Below are 12,069 nucleotides of genomic sequence, written 5' to 3'. Positions count from 1 at the left end.
CTGGACTACAAACTCCTTGGAGTAGTCGGGAGCCTGGAGGACGGGGGCCGTGCACATGGCCTTCTTTAGGGCATCGAACGCTTCCTGGCAGGCAGTCGTCCACTGCACCCTCTTGGGCTGTGTTTTGGATGTGAGTTCGGTGAGGGGGCCAACCAGGCTGCCATACCCCCGGATGAATCTTCGGTAGTAGCCAGTGAGGCCCAGGAAGGCTCGGACCTCCGTTTGGGTGGTGGGTGGTTCCCAGGCTAGGATGGCGTCGATCTTTGGCTGTAGAGGGGCGACCTGACCGCTCCCGACCTGGTGCCCCAGGTAGACTACTGATCCTTGCCCAATCTGGCACTTGCTGGCTTTTACTGTGAGGCCTGCCTGGCGCAGGGCGGTTAGCACTCTCCGGAGGTGCTGGAGATGCTCACTCCATCCGGAACTGAAAACGGCGATGTCGTCTAGATAGGCCGCACTGAATTGTTCCATCCCGGCCAGGACCCTATTCACCAGTCGCTGGAAGGTGGCCGGGGCATTTTTCATTCCGAAGGGCATTACGCGGAAGCGATAATGCCCATCTGGGGTGGAGAAGGCGGACCGCTCCTTGGCTTCCTCTGTGAGCGCAATCTGCCAGTATCCGCAGGTGAGGTCGAATGTGCTGAGGAACCGGGCCGCCCCGAGTCGGTCAATGAGCTCGTCGGCTCGGGGGATGGGGTGGGCATCGGCCCGGGTGACGTCATTGAGCCCCCGGTAGTCCACGCAGAATCGGAGCTCGGGGGCGACACCGTGGGCCGCTGCCTTCGGAACTAGGACCACGGGGCTGGCCCAGGGACTATCGGATGGCTCGATCACCCCCAGGGTCAACATCTTCGAGACTTCAGCTTGAATGCAGGACCGGACCCGGTCAGGGACTCGGTAGGCTCGGTGTCTTACTGGCGGGCTGTCCCCGGTGTCCACGTCATGGACACACCAGTCGGTGACTCGGGGGATCAGGGAGAAGAGGTCGGAGAATTGTCCTAGGAGCTGGCGACTGTCCGCTTGTTGCTGGTCAGTGAGGGATAGGGAGAGGTTCACTCCTTCCACGGAGCCATCCTTCTCCTTGACACACAGGAGGTCCGGGAGGGGATCGGACTCATCTTCGGCCCCGTCATCGGTGGCCAGCAGGAGGCTCAGTTCTGTCCGCACGAAGTGAGGCTTGAGGCGGTTCACGTGTAGGACCCGCAGGGGATCCCGGGGCGACTGGACGTCCACCAAGTACGTGACTGGACTCTTCTGCTCAATCACTTTGAAGGGCCCGGTCCACTTGTTCTGGAGGGCGCCAGGCTTCACGGGGGCCATGACCCATACCTGCTGGCCCGGCTGGAACTCGACCAGAGTGGCATTCTGGTCGTACCAGCGCTTCATCTCTTCTTGGCTTGCCTCCAGGTTGGCCTTGGCCAGCTCTCGGAACTTCCTCGTCTGGTTCCGGAGGGCCAGAACGTATTGGAACACATCTCGTGGGGTGGTCTGGGGTGCTGCCTCCCACCCTTCCTTAACCAAGCTGAGGGGACCTCGGACGGGGTGTCCATATAGTAATTCAAACGGGCTGAACCCCAAGGACTTCTGTGGGACTTCCCGGTAAGCGAACAGGAGGCAGGGGAGCAGGACGTCCCACTTACGCCGGAGGGGTTCTTCTAGGCCGTTGATCATCCCTTTCAGAGTCCGGTTAAACCTTTCTACTAGGCCGTTCCCTTGGGGATGGTACGGGGTGGTGAACTTATAGGACACTCCACATTGTTGCCACAGGGACGTCATGTATTTTGAGATAAAATTAGTGCCGCGATCGCTCACGACCTCGCGGGGAAAACCCACCCGGGAAAAGATCCCCATCAGGGCTCGGCCCACCACGGGAGCCGTGACGGTGCGTAGGGGGATCGCCTCAGGGTATCGGGTGGCGTGATCCACTAGGACCAGGATGAAACGGTGACCTTGGGAGGTGGGGGGATCCAGGGGCCCCACGATGTCGATTCCGACTCGTTCGAATGGGGTACTGACGACCGGGAAGGGTTGGAGGGGAGCCTTGCGCTTCCCCCCACTCTTCCCACTAGCCTGGCACGTGGGACAGGACTTGCAGTGGGCTTCTACAGCTGCTTTCATCCTAGGCCAGTAAAAGTGAGTCACGAGACGGCTGTAGGTTTTGTCTTGACCCAGGTGTCCGGCGAGGGGGACGTCGTGGGCCAAGCCCAGGAGGAAGTCTCGGAAGCGTAGGGGTACCACCAGCACCCGGCCAGATCCTAGCTCCACCGACTTCTGCTCACTGTACAAGATGTTATTCTCCCAATAAACTCAGTGCGTTCCGGTTTGGTCGCCTGCGGCTTGGCCCTCGGCCTGGTGCCGCAGTCCAACCAGGGAAGTACAGGTGGCTTGCTCCCGGCAGAACTCCTCCCGGGTGGGCCCGCCCTCGTGGCGCCACGGGGCCAATTCGGCCAGAACGCCTAACTCTGGGACCGGGGTGGTGTCGGACGGTGAGGGTTCGTCGCTGGCGACTGACCCTCCCGATGGGGGGACGGGAGGACCCTCGGCGGGGACTGCTCTGACTCCCTCGGTCGGGGTGTCCTCGACTTCCCCCAGGGGGGTGAGTCGGGCGGACATAGATCGGGTGGTGGCGCACACCCACTCGGGGAGTCCCATCATTCCTAGGTGGGCCTTGCGCTCGACGTACTTCCAGGGAGAACTCTCCAGGTCGTTCCCTAAGAGGCAGTTGACCGGCTGGGAGGTTCTTACGGCAACCCTCAGTTTACCTATCACCCCTCCCCACTCAAACGGCACCAGGGCTACCTGACACATACTCTTTCTATTATCTGCGGAAATTACGGGGCAAAAGACGTTGGGTAGGATCTGCTCCTCGGGGACTAAGTGCCTGAGGACACCGGTGATGCTGGCCCCGGTGTCTCGCAGGGCTTCTATTTGGTGGCCATTGATCTTGACGAGCTGCCCGTACTTCTTCGTGTTGGAGGGCAGGAGGCTACCAGGGACCATCTCTCAATCTCCCAGGGATACTAGGGCCATAGCTGCGGGTTCCCACTCCCCGGTGTCCTCAACCTCCTCCCCCAGGGCTACGTTGGCTATCTGTCTAGCAGGGTTTGCAGCAGGGGGGACCTGGGGGGCCATGGGGCACTCCGGGTCATTGGCGTAGTGCCCGGGCCTCTGACAACGGAAACAAGTGATGGTTACCCGGTGCCCCCGTCTCCCGGGGGGTCCGGAGACTGGTGGGGGGGGGTGCCGGGAAAGGTGGAGGTTGGGCCTTCGGGAGACTCGACTGGGACTCTCTCTGCCCTCCCTGGTTCCCTCCCCCTCTCTGGCGGGGTGGTCCCTGACTGGCTCGGGGGTATTCTCCTACAATGCTCCGGGGGACCCGGGTGTTGGTCCAGCGGTCTGCTTCCACAGCCAGCTTCCGGGGATCGGTGAGTTTGCTGTCGAGCAGATGCTGGCGTAGTTCCACAAAGCAGTTCGCAGCCAGGTGTTCCCACAACATGAGGTCGGTGAGTTCCTCGAGGGTGGTGACCTTGCTGCCCTTGATCCACCCATCGAAGGCCCGACTGAAAAAGTTTACATACTCCACCCAGGTGGTGCCCAGGATCTTCCTGCAGTCCCGGAATCGCTGACGGTACATCTCTGGAGTGAGGCCGTACCTAGTGAGGAGAGCCTCTTTCATGTGGCTGTAGGAGGTCTGTAGGGAGAGGGGTAGGTCGAGCAGGGTGTCCCTTCCATCGCTCAGAAACCGTCCCCACAGCCCGGCCCCCCAGTCCTTCTGCGGGACCCGATGAGAGGTCATGGCGACCTCGTAGGCCCTGAACCATTGTTGAATGTCATCATTTTTATAATATTCTTTGACCACGTCCTTGGGGATGTGGACCTTCTGTTCCGCCGGGGAGGCCGCCTCTCGGTTCCCCGGGGGCCTCCCTTCCTCGTTTCTGGCTTTGAGCTCGATCTCCTTCAAGCTGCGTTCGTGCTCTAGTTGGAGCTTCCTTCCTTTGTGCTCCCGTTGGAGCTTCTTCTCTTCCAATTCGCCTTGTACGCGCATTTGTTCTACTGCTAGCTTTTTTTCCGCTAATTTCAATTCGCCTTCGATTTTGAGTTTGGCTAACTCGAGTTCGTGATTGCGACTTCTCTCTCTGTCTGCGAGTTCTTCCGGGGAAAGGCCCCCGTCTGGCACGAAGCCTCGCACCTGATTGCTGCTGCTTTCGCCTTGGGGGCGTTCTGCTTCGTCGTGTCGCTCCCCCATGCCTTCTGGGCGGGAGGCCCCGGCATCCACCCAAGCTTTCAGTGCTTTCTGCAAATCTTCTTTGGTGTTGAGACCGGTGGTAGCGATTTTAAGTTCTTTGCAGAATTGATTCAGTTCTTTGTGCGTGTATTCTTCTAGTTGTTCCACCTGGAACACCCTGTTGGTGTTGGTTTCTGCGGGGCTCATGGCGCTTCCTTCTGCCATCTTTGTCGGTAGTGCGTCAGTCGTTCACGGTACGATCTCTAGGTTATGGGCCCGAATCCCGTCGCTTGCCACCAATGTTAGAAGGGGCCCTGACTGTCCTGAGACCCAACCTCAAAGTATCGTAGCCGGGCACTGGCGGGAGACTCCGCAGGGGAGGAATCTCGTATCTAGGATCGTACACTCGGCACCTACACGACAAAGAGACACCACACCGAGGGTTCTTAGGATTCAAGCTTTATCAAATCGAAGTGGTAGGATCTTTATGATCAGCAAGGCAGATATTTACAAGCAGAGCGTGGGCTCACAGCGTCTTGGCGGGGGTAGGAGGTAGCGGGACAGTCTTTGGGGGGATATGGATCAAATGCAGGAGCGTACCCGGCGCACAGCTCACAATCCTCGAGCTGGGGGATACGCTTGTCGTCGTGGGGTCCGGCGGGACCAAAGAGAGTCTGGGGGAGCCGCGAGTCACTCAGCAGGCTCAAGCACAAGTTTGGAGGTCTTACGATCTTCGGGGAGCCGCGAGTCACTCAGCAGGGCTCAAGCACAAGTTCGGAGGTCTTACGATCTTCAGGGAGCCGCGAGTCACTCAGCAGGCTCAGGTACAAGCTCGGAGGTCTTACGATCTTCGGGGAGCCGCGAGTCACTCAGCAGGGCTCAAGCACAAGTTCGGAGGTCTTACGATCTTCGGGGAGCCGCGAGTCACTCAGCAGGGCTCAAGCACAAGTTCGGAGGTCTTACGATCTTCAGGGAGCCGCGAGTCACTCAGCAGGGCTCAGATGTTCCAAGGCGAATCTGCCGGACAGTCCCAGAGCACCCCTTGTTATAGGTCGACCCCTCTTTGATGTCCGGAGTCTGTGCAGGCAGGGGTCTTGTCACCTGGGGGTCGCTTGTCGAGGTTTCCTGCCATTGTCTTTTGATCCTTTCAGGGCCGGGTCGGGAGGAGTCCCAGACACCCAGCAGGCGTGGAGCCAGCCCTCAGGGAGGCCGGAGGGCCGATCGAAACCCATCGTCCCAGGGGAGTTCAGAGGTGCGATAGAAACTGCTCCTCCCTCTCTCATCCCCTGGACGCGTGATGTCCTCCAGCCGGAGTGGCGCCTCTAGGCCCGGGTTGTGCTGGGGCCGGGCGGCCATCTTGGTGCATGAAGTGGGCACGCGTGCCCGGGGTGGCCGAAAGGAGAGAGGCCATGGACGGGGATGCCCGGGTCGTGTGTGTGTGTTCTGGTGGGATGGATCGGCTGGGCCGTGTGCTTGGGGTCCCAGGTACCAGGTTAGGTAGTGCGAGGACAGGAAGAGCCATGCTACGAGGCCGGGTCTAACACATATCCATAGATCAGTTGATCGTCAAAATAAGACATACAATATTGGCTATTTCCAGTGCAAAAGCACAACCCACGGCCATTCTTTTAGTTTGTAGAAATAGCTCATCTTTAAACAAAAAAGTGTTGATTTTTTTCAAGCAAAGAGTGGCCAGTTTTAGCAGGAAGTCAGTGGGCACCCTGTCTGGTTGTGCTGTCTTGTTCAAAATATCCCTCATCACTGCCGGTGCTTTATCTTGGGGGATATTTGTATACAAAGACTCGCTGTCCAAGCACGCCAAGATTTTTTGCAAGGGATTTGATGTTTTATTTTCATATGTACCAATAAAGCCCATAGAGCCTTTAATAAAAGCTCTTGTCTCTACTACAAGTTGCTTTATGAAAAAAATCAATGTATTTGGTTAGTGGCTGTAGGATGGACCCCCATCTCGATATGATTGGACGTCCTGGTGGTTTTTCAGTATTTGTATGGATTTTCGGTAATGCATAGATCACAGGTGTTCTTGTTTTAAATGTATTCAGAAAGTCATTTTCTTTATCACTGATCCAGCCATTCTCCATTGCTACTTTGATAACGCCACAATTTTATGTTTCTAATTCTACGGTGGGGTCGGTCTCAAGCCTGCTATAATTGTTGTTATTGTCAAATTGTCTCATCAGCTCAGTATCATATTTTACACAATCCATTATAACTATCCCACCCCCCCTTATTGGCTGGCTTGATTACCTGCTGGTAATTTCCAGATAGGGATGGTAATGCTACTTCTTCCTCCTTTGTGATGTTTTTCCGGAAGTGGTGATGTCTCTGGTGCAATAAGTCAACTTATCTTAGAATGTTCTCTTCAAACACCATTACATGTGGGCGCATTTCTGATGTACTGGGACAAACAGTAGATCTATCTATAAGGCCTGGAGTGCTCTGTATGTTGGTATCTTTTCTGTCTGCAAAATATATTTGAAGTCTGATCTTTCTTGGGATTTTTAATATTTCCACTTTGGATTCTACTGGGTTTTGGCTTCTAGCTGGTACAAATGAACAACCCTTAGTTCATTAGGATAATTCCGCCTCAGTAAGTATTTGTCGGGATAAGTTGTAAATCGGTATGCTATCTGTTCTTACCACTGATACGTTTTTGTGCGTGTTTTTATTTCTCCTGGGAAGAGGGCTCTGCTCTCCCTCATCCTCTGTTGCCTGTATCTGCTGGCAATAGGGTCCTAAGGCTGATGTGAAGATGTCTGCAGTGTCCGGACTCGTTCTCCATGTGCGCTGCAGTTGATTGAGTGGCATTTCATCAGCCTTTGATTGTGTCTGTACATGCAGTGATTCAGCTGTTGAGGTTCTGGATGGCTTTTGGCAAGTTGCTGGTGTGCTCGGGCTGGTGCTCAAAGTGGGTGGGAGCCCACTCCTCTCCTGGGATGCTTTTCCAGTTGCAATGGGCGGTGCGGATAGGTTTTTTGAGGTGTAGGATGGGTATGCTGAAACTGGCGAGTGCATAATATGTCCCGGTATCAGTTGTTGGCGTGTTGTTATGTTGATGGAGGAGAACATTTTATCTAGTAGGGGTAGGTTTGGTAAATTGCTGGGTGAAGCTAAGGTTTCTGAGGTTTTCTAGAAGGGCCTTGAGTATAGGCCGTTACGGGCTTCTAGGTGCAAGCTAAGGATGATGAAGATTCTGGTGTTGATGAGGGGTACGACGAAGCCCGTGGTGATGCTGGCGGAATTGGTGCAGGGTCCTAGTGCTCTGTAGTAAAGGGTTCCGCATAGGGAGAAGTTGGTTGTGCTGTGTATCTTGAACTTGAGGTGTTCCATGTAGCTGGTGTGGGTGTCTGTTTAGGTGGTGCCAGCTGATGGTATTTTTGAATATGATGGCGATTCCACCTCTGGGCTTTTGCTGATAGTCTTGCCTGGTGATCTTGTAGCTGGCAGAGGTTGCTGTAGTGATGTTTTGGAGCAGGGGTTTGGTTTAGCCATGTTTCCATGAGGAAGAACAAGTCTGTACGTGGTCATGCAGTAGGTTCCACATATCCATGGCTCGTTTGGTGTTAAGGAGTATGCATGAGCGTGGCGTGTTGTGTGGGTGGTGTTTGGTCTGTGTGAGCAGGTGGCTGGTTTCTGTGAGTGTGAACAAGGGTGGTGCTGAGTGCTAATCAATCAATTAGTATTTGTAAAACTCACCTTATCACCCTGGGAGTGTGGGGGGTGGGAGGGTATCCAGGTGCTGGGGTATGGTGAGTCTCAGTCGAAGAGCCAGATCTTGAGTCCTGTCCTAAAGTTGGTGAACGAGGGGGAGGTTCAGAGTTGGAGTGGGAGGTCTTTCCAGGAATTGGCTGCAAGGTAGGAGAAGGAACTACCTCTGCAGCGGATTCATTGGATGCAGGGGACGTGGCCAAGGGATGCAGATTGGAGATGTCTGATCAGTTGGTGAAAGGTCAGGCGGTGGTTGATGTGAAAAGTTCCGGTGTTGTGTAGGGCTTTGTAGGCGAGGGTCAGCAGTTTGAACTGGCATCTCATCGGGACGGGGAACCAGTAGAGGTTTCTGAGGTGGGGTGGGGGCGGTGATGCTGGTCTGTTTGGTGGGGGTCGAGGATAAGTCTGGCTGAGGTGTCCTGTATGGTCTGTAGTCGCTTGAGGAGGTGGGTGGTGGTTCCGGCGTAAAGTGCATTCCTGTAGTCCAGTTGGCTGGTAACTGTGGCTTGAGTCATCGGTTTCCTGGTGCTGACAGGGATTCACCTTAAAATCTTGTGACGCATGCGGAGGGTGGGGAAGCAGGAGGTGGCTACTGCATTGACCTGACGCTTTATGGATAGATCACGGCTGTTGGTGCAGGAATGGTGGGTTTAGTGTGTGGGAGAGTGCATGAGAACTTACAGGAGACGCATATGAATGCTCCTACTGTTGTGTGTGTTGTGCGGTGTGGCTGCAGTGCGGCGAGGAGTGACCAGGGTTGAGAGTGCAGAGGAGCGCGGCAGGGTAGCAGTGGTCAGGGGTAGAACCACGGTTCCTGGTGCTGGGCGTGGTCCAGGCACGGACAGAAGCAGATGGGCTTGCCTTCGATATGCCAGTGACGTTTACGTTCCTCTGCTGTCAGTAAGTAGGTCCTGGGAGGAGGGAAGAGCAAAGGAGGTTGTGGATGGGAAACAATGGTGTTGCTTCCTGTGCAAATGGATGATGGGAAATCCAGTGATGTCGCTTCTTATGCAGATGGGTGATGGGAAACGAAGCCCTCTTGCTTGGCTTCTTCTTTTAAAGACTGTCTTGCCGGGAAAGCAGGTATGTCACTTCCTGTGCAAATGGATGATGGAAAAATCAAGAGATGTCACTTTCTGTGCAGATGGACGATGTGAAATCCAGTGATGTCACTTCCTGTGCGGATGGGTGATGGGTGCAGGTCAATAGTTTAAGCTCTATTAAAGGCAAGGTCACAGCCTTCCAGCCTCTGAGGTTGCTAAACCGAGTAACATAAATTGGTTAATACTAACACCTGTTATTTGCAAACCTTAGAAGTGACAGAAGTGAAGTATTAAGTGCTGTATTTAAAGAACAAATAGTTCTGTTTTCATTATTGTCTTCTAATCCCTCAGTTGATCCTCACTTCGTGTCTTTTCTTTTGCAGTTAATCTTGACTGGAGTTTTCTACATTGTTTCTCAGTTTATGAAGCATCCTGGTTGGGTAAGCTTGGACCTTTATTCTGTGACAAAAACATTTCACTCAGTATATTTGAGCTTTTTTTGATTATTATGTGTTGTTTGATAAAGGCGGTGCAATGAAATGCATGATGAGCAAATCAAATTGACGTAATCCTACAACGGATTTTTAATTTTTTTTTAAATAAATTTCAAAACCCCGTTATGCCACTTCCCCACAAATCATCACAATTACTCTTTCTCTTTGCTCTGACCTCAAAAGTATGGCTTGTGGAAATGTTTTTTAACAAAACAATTTTAAATCGTAAAACTGTATTCCTCCCCAATGAAGTTTACATCAGGAAATGTTTGAGATTTTTCCACTTAAAATATGTAATTGGTTAAGAAAGCATTAACAGTGCAAGGAAAACCTACAAGATATAATTTATTTTGTGTTTTAAGTACGCTGAAATAAGTAAAGGCCTAGACTCTTCAAAGATTTGCTTGAATAACTTTTAATGTGAAAAATTGGGAGAGGTAAGAATGGCTGATTTGCTTTTTGACCTTGGGGTGAAATTCTGGCTGCAGCTGAAGGTACAATTGAAACATATATAGGAATTTCATTAATGCTATTTCTGATGATATGAATAAAATTATAGCTAGTCATTAAAATCACCTCAGTGCTTGTGTTTGTAGTCAATCACAGGGGGTGGCCAAAACTGACCTGCCTTATTAATGTTCCTTAGGCCGTGCTTTCTCCAACTGGACATTTTGAGAGTGGACAATCCGTACATATGGTGCATCTCAAAATCAGAGACCGGTTGCAAACAGTCGGTGCACAATTCCAAACCACATTTTGTTGTCTACAACATCATACATCTATAGGTCTTAATATTGTGTCAATCATTGCATCTGGATAGATCCTGGGACACAAGGAAACATGAGAGCTTTGTATGGGATTCCATCACAGCAGTAGTGCTAGCTGCAAAATCTTAGGGCGAAAATAGCATGGATCCTGTTGGTCTCTAATGAGGACGCTCTCTTACAGACATAGCAGTCATGTATGTGTCATCTCTTCCTGTAAGACATACTCGCATGTAGATACAGTCAACAGTATCTGACAAGCCAGCCTCTAATAAGTCAGCAGTTTCTGTCCAGTCTTTCACACAGTCAGGTGCATGTGTAGAGAAGCACTCGCGCCCCAACTTGGAAGTTTTTGAAAAAATATTGATCCAAATCTCAGCCCTCATCCATTCCTTCCTCGTTTAAGGCATCTTCATAGAAGCCCTTTCGCCAAGCCAGAGCCTCCTGTTTCTGAAGAAACCCACACTAGACTGTGTCACCAACTACTGGAATATCACTTCCCTGCCCTTCTGCTGCAAGGCCATCAAATGAGCAGCTTACACACAACTTAAAGATCACATCAACGACAATAATCTCCTGCACGACCACCGTTCAGAACTTCACATCATGCATACCCTCACATTATGACGCACATTACGCAGCAAGAGATGGCTACATGGCAAATCATACATGGCACACAACTGACCATAGATGAAGATGGCCCTTGCCTCCTGATCCTGCCTGACCCCTCTGTTGCTTACCAATGACTAGCATGTCATTGCCAGGCATGCTGCAGTACATATAAAGTCCGCAGTATGTGACCAGCATGTCCCTTCCAGTCATACCCTGGCACAGGTACAGGTACTGTCCTTGCCAAGTACGCATCCATTTGAGTACAGCCACCACTGTCGGACAAGCCTGTCTCGCACAGGCGTGCATCAATGCAGCTGCTGTCATAAGTATGTAACGAGCTTGGCCCAAATGGATTGCTTCTTACTTCAGAGACAAAGTGTGGTTTAACTACAACCTTTCACATCAGCTCCTCACACCCAACACTGTGTCCACCGTACCGCCTGGTATTAGTAAACATCTACCCAATGACCTTATCAGACCTGATTCAATCGTTCAACCTTCCCTGTTAACAGCTATCCAGATGACACGCAATTCTTTTTTTTTTAAACTTTATTTTTCCATTTTACATGAATTAAGCATTGCAGCGGTATAGATATCAGTCACAGAATGCAGTAAGCAGAAAATGTGGGCAGCACCCCAGGTCATGATAGGGAAACATGCCAAGCACACCACTCGATGACGGACATTCACCCAATCCCCACCCAAGAGTCCCAACCAGTGGCGAGCCCTTATTCAGGGCCTTCACTGTCCTCCCTGCTCGGTGCAGCCACAGGGGATAAGAGCCTATCTCCTAGCTCTCGCCACACAGCGGTATTTTCCTCCACGTTTTCATCCTTCTTGCTAAACTTCATGTGGACCTCTTCTGCTAACGACCATTCAGCCACATCCCTACACCAGGGGCCAGTTTCAGAGCCCGCTGTCCCATCCAGGTGATGGCCACCCTGTGCCCGGCAAGTACCAGCATCCGCTGCAAGAATTTATAGGGCATCTTGTGACCTTCAAGCCTTTGAACGTCTCCCAACAAACAGCCTTGTGGGGTCACCAATACCTGTACCAAGGTTACCCTTGTAGGTTCACACACCACCAGGTCCCAGAAGTCATGCACTGCTCTACAACCACAGGCGAAGAGACCCACATCTGGAGCAACTATCAATGTGGGCCTGCGATGGAGAATTGCAGGGGTCAGGTAAGTGCGCAGCAGG

At 52.4% G+C, this 12,069-nt stretch overlaps 1 protein-coding gene across 4 annotated transcripts in view; it reads left to right on the top strand.

Annotated features, from left to right (window-relative positions):
• The window catches only part of LOC146839435 (uncharacterized), a 141,238-nt gene that overhangs the window by 114,620 nt on the left and 14,549 nt on the right, over nucleotides 1-12,069 (top strand). For all 4 annotated transcript variants that reach the window (XM_085651486.1, XM_085651488.1, XM_085651489.1 and 1 more), the window contains one exon: nucleotides 9,381-9,437. In XM_085651486.1, coding sequence (XP_085507612.1) covers nucleotides 9,381-9,437 — 57 coding nt within the window. The remainder of the gene's footprint in view (nucleotides 1-9,380; nucleotides 9,438-12,069) is intronic.

The sequence above is a fragment of the Triturus cristatus genome, chromosome 4_1, assembly GCF_964204655.1.
Source record: "Triturus cristatus chromosome 4_1, aTriCri1.1, whole genome shotgun sequence".
NCBI lineage: Eukaryota > Metazoa > Chordata > Amphibia > Caudata > Salamandridae > Triturus > Triturus cristatus.
Note: the sequence above shows the minus strand (reverse complement) of the source record. Positions and strands in the feature narration are given on the sequence as shown.